General features: G+C 31.4%; 1 protein-coding gene across 3 annotated transcripts in view; it reads right to left on the reverse strand.

Moving 5' to 3' along the window:
• Positions 1–20,258, reverse strand: part of Su(dx) (WW domain containing E3 ubiquitin protein ligase suppressor of deltex) — a 117,004-nt gene that overhangs the window by 61,831 nt on the left and 34,915 nt on the right. For all 3 annotated transcript variants that reach the window (XM_035374290.2, XM_035374291.2, XM_035374292.2), the window contains 2 exons: positions 16,220–16,315; positions 11,931–12,096 (listed from right to left, as the gene is read on the reverse strand). In XM_035374290.2, the coding sequence (XP_035230181.2) occupies positions 11,931–12,096; positions 16,220–16,315 (262 nt within the window). The remainder of the gene's footprint in view (positions 1–11,930; positions 12,097–16,219; positions 16,316–20,258) is intronic.

The following is a 20,258-nucleotide window of genomic DNA, read 5'->3' on the forward strand; positions in this document are numbered from 1 at the left end:
ACTTCAGAGATTGCATATAATATCAATGTTAACTGATTTGAAATACAAACTTCGCTGAGTTGAGTAAGGTAACAAAATCAGTAATGAGCGTTGGCCTACGTTACTTAACAACTGCTCTTACATTTTGTAGCACAGAGTAAAAGAGGCTTTCCATGTGTTAATGGGGAACAGCAGCCCATTCTGCCTCCACACATAGCCAAAGTCCATCTGCTACACCTGCAGCATTTGGCATGCAGGCTAAGCATTCTCCATTCATTAGCCAGACATATTCAATGGGCAATAGATCTGGAGAATGGGATGATGCTATATAGTAGGCTATGAAGAGAGCTTGAACACTTTGTGCAATACGCGATTGTGCATTGTCCTGTTGAAATGTGGCCACAGCAAGCCCTGAAGGTAAGGAAAGTCTGCAGGCTGCAAAAATTTCAGAGATATAGCATTGGCTGTAAGTATGCTGATAATGTGTACTAGGGGGTTCAGAAGTGGAATCCAGTATTTTCTCACAACATAATACTAGGTACAGAACCAGTATGATGATGCATAACACAACAGCTGGGCAGCCTCTCTCCATGATGTCTCCAAACTTTAAGCCTCCTATCGTAGTACTGCAGGTAGAAGCATGATTCATTCAAAAACACAATGTAATATCATCTGGATGTTTAGATCCACTGTTCAATGAACCATTACAAATGCAAACGCCTGTGGTTTAAAGATGGGTGAAACAACAGATGCCTAGCGGACAGTCCATTGTACTGTCGAATTGTTCAAACACCAACTGTTATGTTACATAGTGCATTCATTGTAATATGGTTGTGTATGTAGCAGTGTGCTCCATCAATGCTATGTGCACAATATGCCTGTCTACCCATAGAGTGGTGTGATGAGGCAGTTGCAATTGGTCCTGCTAGTTGTTCCCTCCTGTACCGATTCAGTATTTTCGCGCCATATTTTCATGACTGTTGCTTGGATACATCTGACAGAATTACTGATTTCCTGGAAGGATAATCTACAATCTCAGTATGCAATAGTTCTGCCTCAGTCAAACTCAGAAATATGCTCGAATGATGCGTTTTTCCAAAGTCATACTGAAGCTGCACACACAAACAATTACACACACACAAAATCAATATGCCAATCTCTCCTCTGTTTTATATATGAATTGTGAGGAACGTAGCATTTGCCCATGAGGTGCGTGTGCACTAAAATCGTAATCATACGTGTATTCCATTGCAGTATATATATGATACAAGTTTCATGCTGTTTGGATGCTTTGTTCATGTTGCTGCATTTTGGATAGCTAGCAGTTAATGTTTGCTCTTGCCTCAGAGTATTACTTACTATAAGATAATAAAAGTATCTGAACTTGTTTCCTGTTAATGACAATAATTCTTACTAAGCTGTTTTGATATTTTATACCTATTTTGTCATAACACTTCAGGAAAAAGCAGTTATCAACAGGAAGCATTTTCAAATACTTTCCCTTAACTCCTATTTTCAGATTTCACTTGGGACATACACAATATAAAAAAGCAACAATATGTATGTAAGGGAAAAAAAAAAGAAAATGAAATTATTATCTGAGATTTTATACTATTGATATAACTAATGTCACTGAGTAAATCTAGTTAGCTTGCTACTGTGAACAGAATGCAGTGAAATTTTGTATATGGGCTATACACGAAATGCGCTAAGCGCTAATAAAATTTAAAAAAAAAAAAGTCCACCAGAGGGCACCTTTTCGGGAAAAGGCGTTAAATTTAACATGATAAGCGACCAAAACGAAATACAAAAACAATATTAACACTCCAGAATAAGAATTATGAGTAATAAAATGCAAAATTGGGAAAAGCTGTCAGTGTAAGAGAAAAATGTGGAGGTTTGCATTCTTCTAAAGAAGAGGAAGCTTTATGCAAAACATGTTAGGGTATAAAACGTTTGCAGACATTGTGATGTTTAAGATGATGTTTTGGCTGTACTAATGACGGTCTCTTTAGCTGAATGAGCATTTTTGGTGAAGCTGTTTTACAAAAACAAGGAGAATGCTTCTGCTGCAGTTCGTGAATTTCATCATAAAAAGAACCTCTGGCATGAACCAATGTCTGCTAAAGGTATTCAGGCCACGATTAAGAGATTTAAAGAATATTCTGTGGAGTGACCAGGCTCATTTCTACCTCAATGGGACAGTCAACACACAGAATTTCCGCATTTGGGTTATGGAAAATCCGGGGATCCACACTGAAATTCCCTTACAGTCTCCAAAGGTCAATGTCTGGGGTTGATTCATAGCGGCATTCATTCTTGGGCCATTTTTCTTTGAGGTGAACGTGAACCTGGTGCATGTTCTGTTACGGGTCGTCGGTACCATGACATGCTGCAGACAATTGTTGTGCCACAACTACTGAAAAGCCGGGTTCTTACATCGACCATTTTCATGCAGGATGGTGTGCTCCCACATATCCATGGGTCTGTGAAGGCGCTACTGCTCTAACATTTCACAGAGGAAACACGTTATTAGTCACTTCTTTCCTAATCCATGGCCACAACGTTCGCCAGATCTAACTCTGTGTGAGACGATGAATGACTTAAAGAACTTCATAACCCTTCATGTGTGTAGTCTCACAACAGTTCAATTACAATCTGCTAATGAACACACTGTCCATTGACTTGTAATTTTGTAGGTGAATGAGGGTGGTCACGTGGAGTACCTTTACCTAACTCGTCCTGGGCACGATTAACAACTGCTCCACTTGTGCAATTTCGTCCTAATCTGTTCTTGTTTCTGCAAACTGAACTGTTTCTGTATCTTCTTTACCTTAACGTAATATGGTCCGATGACAAGAAACTAGTAAATAAATTTTAATATTGTTTATGTATTCCGTTTTGGTCGTTTATTGTGTTAATTTTCCCAAAAAGGTGCCCTCTGGTTGGACATTTTGGAACTAATTTTTTTTCTTAATCATTTCGTGAGCGCGTTGTTACATATATGTGGCAACACACTAGTTGCTTGTTGAACAGAAGTGAAGTAATCACCAGTTGATGTTGGTTTGTAATAAACAATGTGTTATGTGATCCTGTAGTGATGTCATTTATTGATCAAGTAATATTAATATGAATATAACATGTCGTAGTCGTGTGGAGTAGTATTATAACTAATTGCCAGGCAATCTCTTTGGTTGTTTTTCCTCTCAGCAGACGCAAGATGGAATTTTGTCTCCCACCACAAGGCCTAAGTTTTGACGGCAATGTGGCCGAAAACTGCCGCAGATTAAAGCAGATGTTCCAGATTTATATGAAAGCTTCAAAAGATTCAAATGTGAAAGTTGCTTTATTTTTAAATGCCGCTGGTGAGGAAGCATTTGAAGTGTTTAACACACTCAATCTTTCAACAGGAGATCAGGGCAACTATGAAAAAGTGCTTGAAAGGTTTGAAGCTTTCACGATGCCTAGAACAAATGTCGTGGCAGAGAGATTTTTATTCAATAAGAGAAAACAAGAAGGGGAACTATTTGATTGTTTCGTGTCTGACCTGAAAAAACTGGTAAAATGTTGCGAATTCAGTGAGCAGAGTGACGCTGATCTCTATGATTGCAGTGTCCTTGGAGTATCAGATACCAGTTTACAGGAGAGGATGCTGCGAGAAAATAATCTGAGTTTGGAAAAAGCAATTGATTTAGGGAAAGCTGCTGAATTGAGCAAAGCTCGTGCTCAAACATCAAGAGAACACAATGTTGACAGCGTAAAAAGAGGGAAAGTGAAGCAACATCAGGCAGGAGGAGCCAATGCAGCCGTAGCAGTGAGGAAGCACAGAGGACATGATGATGCTTTAAATACTGAGACTTTTTGTGTAAAAAATGCAACAGACATCATGTTAATGGACAATGTCTGGCATATGGAAAAAAATGCTTTGATTGTGGCAAACTGAATCACTTTTTGACTATGTATTAACTGAAACATGTCCAAAATGCTTCTCAGCATGATAATGCAGATGTATATAGTGAATTCCATAAATGTCCAAAAAACTAAAAGTGTTTGCTCAACATCGTCTACAAAAGAGTGGACTAAAACTATAATTGTTGAAGGGACAAGTGTGACCTTTAAGTTGGATAATAATTCCGAAATGTTTGAAGGTGTGGGAAAATTTAATAGATTGTGTAAAATTATAGTAGATGATCAGATAGCGCCTGTAGTGAGACAACCACATAGAGTACCAGTTAGTTTAAAACCTAAACTTGAATTAAAATTAAAGAATTAGAGAGACAGGGCATTATTGCAAAAGTTGATCAACCTTTGAACAGGGTTAGCAATCTAGTAATAATTGAAAAAGCTAATGCATCCTTAAGAATATGCCTTGATCCTCAAGATCTTAACAAAGCTTATAAAAAGAGAACATGTGTTGATTCCAACAAATGAGGAGATTTTACCAAAGCTATGTAATAAATCAGTTTACTCTGTTTTGGACTTAAAGGATGGGTTTTTTCAAATAGCATTAGATGGGGATAGTAGTGATCTTTGTACTTTTACTACACCATTTGGATGCTGTAAATTCAAGGCTTCCAATGGGTATTTCCTGTGCATTTGAAATTTTTCAGAAACACAATCTTGAAAATTTTGGTAATATACCAGAAGTATTGATCTATTTTGATGACATCCTAATTACTGCTAGCACCATACAAGAACATGATAAAATTTTAACAGAGGTCATCAAGAGACTTAAAAACTGAATATTAAATTCAACATGCAAAAACTTCAATATAGGGTTAGTGAGGTTAAATATTTAGGTCATTTATTTAACGCATCAGGCATGCGACCTGATCCTGATCGAATTAAAGCATTACTGAGTTACAGGAACCCCAGAATAAGCATGAATTACAGTATGTTTTGGGAACGTGTAATTATTGGAGGAAATTTGTAAAACATTTTTCAGAGAAAACAGCCATATTAAGGGAACATTTGAAAAACAAAGTAGAATGGCAGTGGTTACAGCTACATTCTAAAGCATTCAGGGAATTAAAGACATTAATTTCCAATGCACCTGTATCAGGAATATTTGATAGCAGTAAACCTATCATTATACAGGCAGATAGTTCTAAAGATGGGTTAGGTTGCTGCTTATTGCAAAATGGGCAACCAATTGCTTTTTCGTCTAGGAGTTTGAATAATGCAGAAAAAAACTATGCTCAGATTGAGAAAGAATTTCTTAGTATTTTATTTGTTGTTAATAAATTTCACCATTACATTTATGGTAGAGAGGTAGAAGTGCTTACTGATATCTGTGAGTATATGAGGGAAAGTTATGTAGTAATAGGCTGTTACTTAACTAAATGGGTAGACATAATTCTTCTAAAAATTAAAGGGCAGTGGAAGTTACTAGTAAATTGCAATCAATATGTACAACACATGGAACACCCAAAACTTTAATATGTGATAATGTACATTTTATAGTTGGAAAATGAAGAGTTTCACAAGGGGGTTAGGGATTTGAAATAATCACTAGCAGTCCTCGATATCCTAAATCTAATGGATTTGCAGAAAAGTTGGTAGGTATAGCTAAGAGTTTATTTAAAAAATAAGGATTGGAGAAATTAAATGAAGCTTTACTGAAATATAGAAGGTACTGAAATTTCAGGTATAAATTTATCAGCAAGTCAAATGCTATTAAGTAGGAATTTAAGAACACGGTTACCAATTACACAAACAGAATTGAAACCAACTGTAAAAGATCAATATAAAGAAAAGATGAGGAGTAGTCAGAAACAGGCTAAAATCTATTATGATAAGCATGCAAGGGAAAGACCTGAATTTATTCCTGGGGAAAAGGTAATACTGAGCTGGGAAAATAAATGGGAGCCCACTATAGTTTTAAAAAAGCATTTAACTCCTAGATTATATTGGATTAGAACAAAAGATAATAGGGTAATTAGACGGAATAAATTCCATTTAAGAAAAACTAAAAATCAGAAGAATTTAGTGACATTAGACTATTATGATCTATGTAATGAAAATGAGGAAAATATAAGTAGTGAACATCGAAAAATACATAATGATCCTCACCATCAAGATAATAGCAATAATATTAATTGTGATCGTGAAAACAAAAAGTGGTCGTAACGTATATGGAAAATTAAATATAATTATGTAATGCAGTGATACCTATGACTCTCCCAAAAGAGGGGAGATGTTACATATATGTGGCAACACACTAGTTGCTTGTTGAACTGAAGTGAAGTAATTGCCAGTTGATGTTGGTTTGTAATGAACAAAGTGCTTTGTGATCCTGTAATGATATCACTTATTTATTGATCAAGTAATATTAGTATGAATATAACACGCATCTCGTGTACAGCCCATATACAAAATATTGTTGCATTCCGTTCACCCATTTGCGCTGTAGAATGTCGTTTATAGAGTAAGTTTAATTATAACCATCTGGTATATGGGGAGGAGAGGAATTGCACATTGTAATTGGAAGTACAATTTTTTTTTTTTTTAATAAAGAAAGCACCTTAATAAAAGGTACCACTGACGAAAAGTAAAAGAGAATGACTGCGTAATTCTAGGAACTGGAAAACTACCGTAAAAGGTAATATTCTTATGTGACATATAACTAACAAAACCTGTCTACACCTATATTCTTATCAGAAATAGGATTTTATTTTTCTACTTTTACACAAAGGCATCTGATGAATATCAAAAACTATAAATAAAAATGAAACTGCTTTCAAAGAGCAGAAATTTTTTTAACTATCTAATTGACACAGCAAACTATGAAAATACTTTTGTGGCACAAATAAACATTAAAATACTAAAACAATCTGAAAAATAAATTACAGACATCATATGGTTCATAATAATTCATTGATTTTCTGATGTCATTGGATTATTTCCTCTTTCTGTTGCAGAAAATGTGAATTATATAAGGTTCTGTATTATCTATATAGAGAGAAGAGATACATTTCAAAGCTCAGTTTTCGTAGCTTGATATCAAACTTTCACCATATAATGGAAATATGGTTAGGAAAACATCTATATCTCCTACTTTCACAAGGAAACACTATCACCAGAGAGGAAAGTTAACTGAAATTCTTCAAACATTACCAAAAAAAGAAGGAAGGGCACTTCAAAGCTTTGAAGAATTTGGCCAACACTTGTGGTTTGAGAATTACTTGATAGATATCTACTAGAAGATATTATAAAGTTTTAGCAGCGTTTTCTAATGTATGTCTATAAAACCTAATTTCTCTAAATATTATCTCTGGCTCCATGTAGACAGGTGACTTATCACCCCATCCTAAGCTTTCGGTGAAGTAACATCAATTACAGAAGAACATTTAAAACAAACCTTTTTATTGGATTTTAGCTGAACAATATACACAGCTTGTGTAACAACGGAAGACTGCTACTTGTAGGATTAACGGAATACAAACATTAAAACTTTCAAATAAGTGTTTCTAATAAGATATTCACTAGACAAAAAAAGTTCACCTACAATTTTGTTTCAGGCCCTCGACTCATGTGAACACAAACATGGTCAGCAACGGTTGATTCAAATAAATTTGGACGATGGGTAAAAATACTATTAAGATGGTCAGCGATCACTGCAAGCACTTAAGATCAAGAACTCTGTTCTCATACCCGTTAAGTAAATTGCATCCTCATGACAGCTGATGAAAGCAGAAGTGACAGTAAATGCAAAATATTAAGTGGTTAATAATAAACATAAAATCCACAGTGAATTTGAAAAAAAAAGGGGGGGGGGGGCTTACAGAAGGCCATTTCTGTTGATGATCTAAAGGGAAAAAAAGCTTGGAAACGCAAATGTGTCCTTAATATTAAAGAAAAAATACAGTTTACAGTTTTGCAATGATTTTTAGATGTAGTAGTAAGAGCTACTGACACATGAAATGCACTCTGATGTGCAAAAAGAACAGTGAAAAGAATGCCGTCATTTGCCACTACAAAACTGAAGAAATGGACAATGGTTAAGGAAAGAGGAGAATCATGTCCCATTACAAATATTTCTTCAACCCTCTATAAAATTCTTGACAGACGTATGGCTTACACATAAAAATTTTTGCCAGTTTCTGATGGATCCAATTTCGGGATGGATGCAAACTGGAAGAAAAGTAATCAAAATATAGTATGTGAGGAGAATTTTGAAATTACAATTTTTAAGAAATGCCACTTATTTATGGTGTTTTGGCGAATGTTCGGGTTTTAGAAGCAAACCAATAATGTTCAGAGGGTTCAGACTTATCCTAATAGCAATAAAATATTTTACTTTCGTTTCACACCAAACTCATGTTTTGCAGCAAGAACAACTGAAAGATGTTTACTGTAACTCACTAAAAAGGATTGGCACATAACCACAAATTCAATATATAAAATTCATAAAAGCCCTTGAAATAAAAAATATATATATATATATATATATATATGAAATAAAAAAATACTGTACGAGAGCTTTCATCATTGTTAATATTTGTTGCAAAGAAAACATGTCATTTTTTACCCCAATCATAAAAACTGCAATTATCTCAAAAATATTAAATATATATTCCTGAGCCAATGATATTACATAGAGCTCAAAACTGAAGATTTAAATATGATGTAATAAATAGAAATAACGGATGTAAATTGTAACAGATCTTGTAAGGAAGCCAGACAAACTGAAAGTAAAACTAAATAAATCATTCTTAGACTTTACGCACCTAGAGAAGCAAGATATTTACCTGGTTAAAAACTGACACTGGAAAACAGCTTTGGCAGTTACTAAGTACCAAGCAAAAGCCATTATGATAGACACTCCTATGCAAAGACGATCCTCCATTAAACATACAGGAACAAGGTCAAAGTAGATAAGCACAAGTCCTGCAATGCATGCTATATATGACAAAAAGGGCAAGGACATATTCCTGAAAATGCTACATTGCTAAACAGTAGCATTGCCTTTTGAAAAAATTGCTTTCAATCATTCATTATCTCAGACAGTTGACAGTGACAAATATATAATGGTTGTAATCCATCATTTCATCAGAGATTTTGGATTGAAATTAATTTTGTTTCTAACCAAACTTAATAGTTTCATACAAAACTTCATTTTGAAACGCTCTTTCTCATTCACTCTGACCAAAGGACAAAGTTCAATGTCATTTTAAAAACACTAAATAAACTTTTTGATATTAAGAGGATCTATACAATTCCAAATCCTACTACTATTCCAAAACTACAATTCCAAACTATTCTATACAATTCCAAAACTACACTTATAATCCCAGAACATGTATTTACACTATTTATGCAATTTTGTATACAGATATACAATTGCACTGCATTATGCATGTGTGCAGTAAAACATCATATTTTTTCTCAGAAGGTACCTGTTTTTAAGATGAACTTAAAAACTGATAGTATATTTTGCTTGCAGTCAAATGACATTCAAAATTTCAGCTAAACAGTTATATCAAAAGCATAAAAAATATAAGACAGATTTAATGCACACACATAAAATTTATATAAAACATTAATTTCATGTCAGTACTTTAGCAGAGGAATGAAATGCTCAGTGGATGGCTGAAAATACAATTAAAAAAATAATATATTTGATCACCCTACAAAATAAAAATAATAATAAAAAAACTATTAACATTCATAATATAATATATACTGTGTCCATAAAAGTACTGATGTGGCCTTTATTTTCTCAACTACTGGTTGTAGACATTTATTTCTAAAATGTTTTAAATAAGAGAAGTATTTACATTTTAGCAAATTTGATATTTTATAAAATCTTTTTTGTAAAAATTACAAAAACTTAATTTTTTATACAGTTTTCTGATTTCTTAATTATGTTTAGTAAAAGTTTATACTCAATTAAAAAAATAAAGTACAAAAAAATCAGACTCTTTTATGAGAAAAACTGATAATGATATTCAATTCTACAGTTTGAGATCACATTTTCTGAACGGTGAAATATTTAAATCTGTATGTAACTAAAAATGAAGCATCAGTTTAAAAAAGTCTTGACAATAATAGATTAAGAGACAGGCACTCATATGCAGACTGTCATGAAATGTTTTGATCAATATAAATTGTTTCAAGATCTTATTCCTCAGAAATAGTAGCGAATTTTAAACATTGGCATATAGCCAAATTGTAATATTATCTGTAAAATTAAAAATGAAAAATATTTCTAGACCAATAAATTTCTTTCCGTGACTAATAGATTATAAACTTTAATAAAACTGCATGGGAATATTATTAATATATTTTTACCATCTTTAAGCTTCTAAATTACTTGCATGAAAATGCTTTGGATACAAAAAGTGCAATAAAATTAAAAATTACATGATGATAAATCACAAAGTAATACTAGCAAGTGACATTAAATAATGGGGGGAATCTTTAAATTATCTTAATTTTTTTTTTTTTTACAGATTTCTTAAGGAGAGAGTAACTTTGACTTTCAACACAATCTATAAAATGAAATATTTATAAAAATTTCTAAACTTTAAAATTATATCTATCAATCAATTTTTGCCATACAAGAGTCAAACTTTCACTAAATATAACTATAGGAATCCTATATAACCATATAAAAAGTTAAATCTTTTAATCTTTATAAAATTGATTTTTTTTAATGTAAAGATGCAAAACATGAATCATTTAAAATATTATCATAACTAGAAGCATATGCTTATGACTAATGGTTGAAAAAATAAAAACAGCAAAAGGACCTTTTCATGCATACTACATAAAGTTTTGTACACAATAAAGATAAAACACTTCCTTTTTTATTAATGAATATCACGTTCAGAAATATGTAATGAAATGCAAAAGATGAAATTCGCCCCTTTCTTAATCATTAAGTTCAACAAAAAAGAAACAATGTGTATCTAAAAAAAAGTCTACTTTGTGAAGAGCAAAAATTATTGGTAACTGGTAGACCCAGTTTAACCCAGTTAAGTAGAGATAACTAATCTTGCTTATGTGAGTTTTGTGAACTAAACTCATTCTGGAAAATCTAGCTTGTGGTTACATTTACAATATTAAATGCTAAATCTGGAAGCAATTCAAAAACACAATATTTTTTTTGCTAATGCTTTTTCCCCCTCATTATAGTTTACACTATAAAAATTTTTTATTTTTATTTAATTTTATGTTTTTACACAAAAATCTGTTCAAAGTCAGTTCAAAAAATCTGAAGCATATTTGATTTTGTTATAGTAATTACTTCACCAGATATGCTAGAATTAAATAGATCAGTGGTTCTCAACCTTTTGACTAATGCCTACCATCTAAACAAAAAATGAAAACCTTTAGTACGACCACTACAAGGTACTATTACCACCACCACTCTTAAACAAAGCTCAGATTGCATAAATTTATCAGTGTTAGAGAAAAAACTCAATCAGGATGTTGGGGTTTTAATTTTTAAATTTAATAGTTAAAAATACAAAGCTTTTTTGCGTATCACTAGTGGTACACATACCACCGGTTGAGAACCTCAGAAATAGATGACAAGGAAAAAAACTGTAAAATGTTGTTTCTAATAATTAAAAATATCAGCCAAATAAACCTACACAAAAGTACAACCTCAAAGCAAATCATAAGATTTTACCTTTTATAAATTTAACTAATATAGTTCCTGCACTTGTTTAAATCAATTCAAACAAAATTGAAGTATATTTTGAATAAATTATTATTTAGCTGCACTGAAAGCAAACCGAGAAGAAATAATCTGTCATATACAAAATTAGAATTGACAACAAATTAGCTTTAATAACCTATTGATAATGCAATAATATGATAACGCACTGTAAATGTCTTAATTTAGAGATATTAATCTGGTTACACACCTTAAAGTTAATATGTTCATAGAGAAAATATAGTAATAACATATTACAGTATTTTAAAAAACATAAATATCATACATGATATAGGAACCTCTGTTGACACTGCTGCATAGCTTGAGCTTGATGTGACTGCCAGTGCTGATAATTTCTTACACTTTCTGCAGTTGGTCTTTGCCATGTAGTAGTCCGTGTATTATGATCAACATAGTAGACTCTTCCTCTGTTATCTCGACGCATTTCCCACCTGGAAGTGAATAAAAAGCTTTTCAATTTTGCATCATAATGTCAGTATAAAAACTGACCAGTTGCAGAGCAAATATATACATTTACAATAAAACAGAACTGTAAGCTATTTGTATCCTAAAACAAAGAAATTAATTATACATATAAGTTAAATAAAGATTAGAACATTTAATAACACACATTTTTATTCAACACTTTAACAAGTTCAATGCACATAAAATTTATGTGCAGTTTTAATTATAGAGTCAATACATTTAGTTTGAGAAAAAAGATTAATTACATATATATTTACACATACCTATACAGATTAATTACATATATATTTACACATACCTATACAGATTAATTACATATACAAGCTAACTATATCACATTTGTTTAAAAAAGAAAGAAGGAAAGAAACTAAGTAACTAAACAAACAGCAAGCCACAGGTTTGGCAGGATCTCTGCCAAATTCCATAGGCGATGATAAAACAGTTCACTTATAATTACATATTCTCTCCCAGTTAATGAATGTCAATCATACATCAATTTGCATCAGGGCTGCCAGATTGATTTTTCTAGAGTTACTGTGGCCATCAAATGCAATCATATCTTTCCATCAAGGTTGCTGGATTGATTCACAGTTTCAGTGACAATCACATAGAGTATCAGGCTCGTAACATCATCCAAGGGAAAGTATAAGTAAATAAATGATACAGGCTTGCGTAAGTCACATCTTCACATGTAACTGCATCTTAATGCATAACATTTTATTACCAAAAGTATAACATTCTTCATTTTGCCAATACAACCCTGAACACCGGTTATTATTGTATTTTAATGTTATTCAAATCCGTTTTATTTGGATTTCAATTACAGACTGGTTTTTATTACACGTTTCCCATGCTTGCAAAAGGTACAGCGATTAAAAAAACTTTTTATTAAGTTCAAGTGATTTAATCGAAGAACCAATATCATTAATTTATATGGAATAAACTGTTGAGCAATCTTAAAAGTCCGAAAAGTTATATAAAATCATACCAAATAATACTAAAAGCAAGAATCTACAATTATAGAAAAAGTCTGCAGGTGTATGCGTCATGCAGAGCAGGGATGATAGGTAGAAAGCTACAAAATTTCATAAACAAGTTATATAGATGTGGCATTTATGCCTCTAGCAGTAATCTTTTCTAAATTCAAATCATTATTATTATTTTTATTTATTAAAATGACTTCCTGTAAATATTTTTCATCCTGACTTAAAAAACAAATTGATAATTTTATTACTGCTACAGAATTTTACAGTTTGACTACAGGGATACATCAGAAATTCTGAGGTGATTTTTCAAAAGTTACTTGAATTTTTTATAGATAACACCAACCTTTCAAACCCTTTTAAGACAAAAATAATAAAAAGTATCAATTAGACAAATCTGTACAATTTTTTCCTCCACAAATGCAAATATGTAGCATTAAAATTTTAAACAGAGAGGCTATTTTCTTCTTACACAATCTAGTGCAGAAATTATATAACCTCTGCTTAGAGTAAGCAAGGATATGATATGTCTGTTAAACATAGCATTATTTTCTGCTTCCATCTATAAGCACTTTTATTTAATATTAATTTGTCTTTAAATCATATTTCATAAAGCTATGAGATTTAAATTAAAACAATCTTACTTTTTTAATATGAAAAAAAATATATATATATTACTTTTTGAAACTTTTACTAGGACCACAACCACCACTGATAACCAAAAACACAATTAAAAGAAAATTTTAAATAATGCCAATATCTCTTTCAATATGGTTTTCTGAAATTGTTTATTTCAATTCTAAAAATAATGTACAAGCACTATTAATATTTTAACAATTTTTTAAATTAGTAAATAAAGTTGGTTTCCTGCCATTAATAAGTAATTTGACACACAATCTTACTTCTGATAAAAAATTTCAAGGGGGTCTGAAATAAACTCTTTTTAAAAAAGTTATGCAAACTGTTAATTTTTGTCAAATTTCTTATCTGTATTTTTAGGAGACAATTTTTTTAATGTTTTCTTACTCTTTTTTCTGTAATAACCCTGTACTCTATCAGCTGTTGCATGATCAAGCCAGTTTTTAATCAGCAAAAGAACTACAGCAGAAGCATCAGGACATTGCTCTATATAAAAAAGGCTTTGCTCAAGGTTTCAGTATGGTTAGTTTTTTTACATTATTCATTCTCTCTTCATCATCATCTTCAGTACCACTCTCAATTGTTTTATCATTATGTAGATCTACTATAGAAATGATTTCTTTATCACTTTACTCTTTTCGGCATTTTCCCATTCTGAAATGTCATCCAAAACAACATCTTTATATCCTTTTATCCTTCGACACATGTCTATAAATTCATTTTCATTCAATGTTAATTGTTAGTATTGCTTTCATTTTCAAACTACCTTTACCATAATGCACAATACGAAGGTTTTCAATTACACATCACTGATAAGAAAAGCCAAAAGTTCAATGACTGATAACAGAATTTGCCAATACTGCTGATTTTTCTTGTAAATTTGTTAATATTACTGCATTTCCTGAATGATTCTTTAAAACTGATTGCTACCTCGATTGAAAGAGATCTGATTGACAGAGATTCTACTGCACTTCTAAAATTGCATTACATTCATCTTCAACTTCTATTATAGATGCTTCTTGTTCCTTATCATTTATTTCCTTTTTTACTTCTTTCCAGCTGATACCTTCTGATTAATTAAACAATCGATTTGAGGAGTTAACACTGTGTGATAACAACACACTTTCAAGAATGCTTAACAAGACCATGCTGTGCCCAAAATTCAACAGTGAACTTTGTTAAAAAAAAGGTCACCTTTTACCTAAAGATAAAGGACTATAAAAGCATCCTACTACAATAAAGAGACTAAATGCAAAGCTTTTTGGCCATTTCCTGAAATGGCCTCTAAAATCTGTCCCCATGTCAATTTTGGCTGTTAAACATTTCAATGAAAGGCAATGACAGTCGTTTTAAATCATTAAAAAATAAAACAAGAATGAAATTATTCATAAAGGACTTATTTGTGAATATTTACAGGAAAACAGCAATGCTTTCTTCTTCTTTACTTACATTAAGATAGCTCTGAAAAGGGTTTTTTTTAATAACATTGTTGAAGAATATGGTCAGAAATAAGATTACCCTTACTTTAGATGGAGACCATTTCTAATCACATTTAAAATTTCTGTGACTATATCACTACTGGTATGTTTTACTTCTCTGAAAAACAAATACTCCTAATTTTGTGTTATGCCTCCTGGAAAAAATATTTTTCTGGTATGTAACAACCTTGCAGCTATGCACCACTAATGGATGCAAGATATCTAACATAATTCTACCTATTTATAAACAAAAATTCATATAAGAGTATAAAAGAAAGCACCTAACTGAGATATTAGATTCCTTAAGCAGTTAAGTGTTGATCTAATTAGGTATTCAATCCTTCATTTTTTTTTTTTTTTTTTTCTTTCTTTCTTTACGAGAGACTTGGGAGAAAAAATTCATATAAAATTACTTAATTCCAAATAAATAATAAATAACATAAATACAGAAAAGTTTGACTCAAAAGTTTTGACAACAGAATATTTTCTAAATATCATATAAAATCAAGTACCGTATATTTCTGAATATAAGCCAAGAGCGTGTTTTTTTTCTTCAGAAATTTACCAAAAATTCAAAACTTGTACATATGAATAACAACAAGCCACCCCCCCCCCCACACACAAAGATCAGCAGATCCATAAGCCAAACTCCATACTTTAGCCTTAGAAAAAGTTCTAAAAATTATTGGCTTATAGATGCGGATATATTGTAAGCTGCAAACTGTAGATACTTTTGCTTGCACAAAATTATCTTTAGAGGAAAAATAAAATCCTACATAAGGTAACAACAATTTAAAAAAATAGCTGAATATTTTAGTGTAACTACACAGAAATAATTCTCAAAGCATTTTTATTTTAATTTAGCACCTTTCCTTCTCTCTGCATCCACATTGCTAAAGTAACTATTGAAATATAATAATCTTACACTAAAGGTAAAGGTTCTACATGAATATATCACTAAAATAGTTACAGCAATACAATAATCTTACCCAGGAGGTAAAGGCTGAGGTCTTTCCCATGTAGTACTTCGAGTATTATGATCAACATAATATTTTCTACCATACTGATCAAATCTAACTTCCCACCTGTATAGAAAGAGTAAAAATCATTATTTATCTAAATATATATATATACATTAAAAATTTAACATTTATCTGCAATAGAATGCTGTATATTCATCTTAAAAATGGAAAAAAAAAAAAAATCCTAAATATGTTTAGATAATATACAACCCTAGTTTATTGGACAAGGAATTTTTTTACTGTTTGTATAGAGAAGCCTAGACTTTTCTATTTCGTTCTACAGCAACACTTAAAAAACTTGCAGGAATGCATGATACAGGAAATATTTTTAAATGAGATATATTCATAATATCAAAAAAGAAATTAGAAAATTCTTCTGCCATTCACTATGGAGGGACTCATAGGCTGAAACTTTAAATAATGAGAAATTAAAATATTTTAGTATAATTCTCATTATAATTACAAATAAAATATTTTTGAATACATTACTTATTTCTGGTAAAATACAGCAACCAAGAATGATTTTGCATTTTTTTTAAATTTTATTTTCCTATTTAATATATGAAAAACCTTTTTAAAAACCTGAAATGACTCCTTTTTTTTTCATCACGTCTAGTAAGAGTAATTTAATTGTTCTAAAACAATGCCTTTGTTATAATTACAGCTCAAGGTGTTAGCTTTTCATTTCTATCAGCATTGCAATAAAGATGAAGAATTAAATGTTCTTCACTGAAGTTTTCTACAAAGACAAAATTTTCCAGTTAAAGATACCTCCATATTAGGCAAGAGGTGGAAATTATTTGTGAATCACATCGGATAGTAGATACAACAAATTACTTTTTTGCTATGAACCAGAGGCCTTAGTCTGGGAACACAGATATACACAGAACGAACTCTCTCAAAATCCCATCACTGAACCAGCCCATTGGGCACTTGTCAAACCTGTGGTGCCAGAGACCATGACAGGGTGAGGCAACAGTGACTATAACTCTGTGTTCATGGCCATTATGGTTTCTGGCCATAGGAATCGGGTTTGTGTCATTATGACGCTAACGTCACAGTACGATACCAAACCAACATATCCAACCCCAGGGGTTCAGATGGGATCACAAAACAAAAAGTTAAGGTCACAAAAATGTAATGCTAATACGCGAATTTAAACATATATTATTTAGAATCAATCCCTTCAATGTCTTTAATTTAATATGTAACATTTTCTGTACAGCATTGTTCTAAAATCGTAATACTGGTCGAGTTGAGCTGTGAGTTATATTTACATATTCAAAGCTACAACAAGGCACATCATAATAGTGATGCTGCATTGCAGTTTCAAGATGTACAAGTTGAAGCAAGAGTGGCACCTATGCATTTTGTTAGCCTAACTAACTAAGCTTCTGCTCCAGCTTTGAGGGAGAACACCTCAGAAGGCAGTCCGGCGATCTCCCACTTGTTTTCGTCTACTAGCAACCTTTTGAAAGTACTTTTCCTTTGTCAAGTATTTTGAGTGCCTTTTTGCACACAGACAAACCATCTCTGGAATTCAAAATATCAGAGTGTTCTCTGGGATTCGAGCCTAGGCACATCGGTATGGCAGTGAGCTTCACTAACCATTATACCAGATTGGCGACTGTAATTTAAAAATCAAAATCTGAAGCAAACACACAATACCTAACATCCTGTGCCTTGCAGACTTGCCGAGAATAAGGTCAGTGCCAATCAGTTGTTTCTGTTTCAATGTAACAAAGTGGGCGAATTGCATGAATCATAACTTATTAATGTTAACTCTGCAAGTCTGGTATTTATTTGTACAATTATTGCAACAGATATTATTTTATTCACATTTTAGAATAAAAACATTTTCTACCAACAAATACAGTTGTTAAACTTGGGTTAAAAAAAAAAAAAGGAATAACACTGATAGCAATGTTACAAAGTTGCTTCAAGCAGGATCTACTAATCAGATAGAGGTATCTAATATGCATAAAAAAAGCAAATTTAACTTTACATTCAACAATTATGGTGCTAATGAACAACCTCTTTGCTTAATTTGCAATAATAATGTTTTGGTTATGGAGAGTACGAAACCATAAAATAAAAAAAGATATCTTGAATCCAAGCATCCCTCATACATCAATAAACAAAAAGAATATTTCGAACGACTATTAAAAATCCTCAAATAAAGAGATACAATATTTTGAGAAACTTTTGACTGTTAGTGAAAAATATTTTTGTCATACAAAATTTCATATCTAATATCTGAAAATAAAAAGCCATATACCACTGGAGAAGATATTTTATTATATGCTGCTGTTAAAATGGTAAAAATATCTCAAACAAGTAAATATAGCAATGAATTCACAAAATTTCTTTGTCAAAAGACACTTTCACCAATAGAATTTCTGAAATAAATGACAATCAATTCGAACAACTTTTTATTACACTTAGAGAAGGATCAAAATGATTGAAACAATTGATATTTAAAAAATACCTCATTTCTTAGAATATTTTATTCACATTTGTAAAGAAATTACTGGTGAAGAATTATTATTTCATCATCCTTAGGAAGAATATACAAAAGGAAAATATATAATGAAGCTCATAATTTTTTTTAAACTGAAGATGTTTAAAATTTTTTTTTAAACTGCGGGAAAACTACATTGGAGTACACACAGAGGGTGCAGTAGATGATGAGTGAAAATGTTGATTTTAAATCATTTGTTAAAAATTCGAAAAATGATTATGTAACTTTTATAAACTGCCCTATCTATAGAGAGCCTCTTAGAGCAAAAAAATGAGAAATAGAATTCAACAATGTGCTTCAGGATGCCATAAAATTCATTACACTTTATTAAAAACAATGCCTTGAACAGCCATTTATTTTCAAATTTCCATTCCAAACACAAAAATTTATTACTACATGCAGAAATAAGATGGATGTGCAAAGGGCAAAGTTTAATATTATTGTTATTAAAAGACAAAATTATCACATTTGTGATCGAATAAAAATCTGATCTTGCTATTTTTCAAAATGATTTATGGCTATTAAAGCTGTGCTATTATTCAAGGTATTTTAGAAACTATACGATCTCAACTTGTCTCTTCAAGGTTAAAATAATAATTATTCATACAAATGGTAAAATTGAAACTTTTATTAAAAAAGATCAACACTGAAAACAGTAGATGATGATTAGGTCAATTTTCAATTATCTAACCATTGATTTGATTACGAATTACTGAGAGGATTATTAAATTTCGGATAATATACAAAGTGACAGTTATTGTTGTTCTGTCATTTAGCACTATTTGCTTAAGTGAAGCACCTTTTCCACCTTTAATGCTTAGTGTATTAAATCCAAATATTATTTATTCAATGCTGAAAACCACAGAAGATGCTTTATGTCTAGCAGTGTCAAGTACTGCACCCCAATTTAATTTGTAGTGCAGCCCCCTCCAAAAAAAGAGGAAGCCTATGTGTCTTATTAAAAGGCGATTTTCCTTTCATTAATTTCTTTATGCTTGAAACGAAATCTAAAACTACTTTGTTTCATATCTATACTGCTTACACACAAATAAATTATTTATACGAGAATATTTATTTTTACATCTGAATTTCACACTTCATATATGGGGTTGTGAAAAAAATACCAATATTAAAAAGGGATCATAAATGAAAAACATTTAAAAAGTACTGATGTATACTATTCAGCAACAAATTAAGAAACAACATCACTTTACCTATGTTAAATTATTCTAGTAATCTTCACAGAATAATTTTCAACCATAAAAAACAGACTTTCCTGTCTATAACAAATGGAAGGTTGACAGAAGCTACGAAATCACAAATATCCATCTTCGAAATTTCTCAGTTTTTAGAAACTCCATTAATTGGCATAACAGCAGTTTCAACTTCTTTAACCACTTGTGCAAAATATCTAAACATACCATTTGTTAAGAAATTATAAATATCCATCTTCGAAATGTCTAAGCTTTCACTTTTAGAAACTCC

The sequence above is a fragment of the Stegodyphus dumicola genome, chromosome 10 (genome assembly GCF_044657685.1).
Source record: "Stegodyphus dumicola isolate Sdum_Otavi_A_Nest chromosome 10, ASM4465768v1".
NCBI lineage: Eukaryota > Metazoa > Arthropoda > Arachnida > Araneae > Eresidae > Stegodyphus > Stegodyphus dumicola.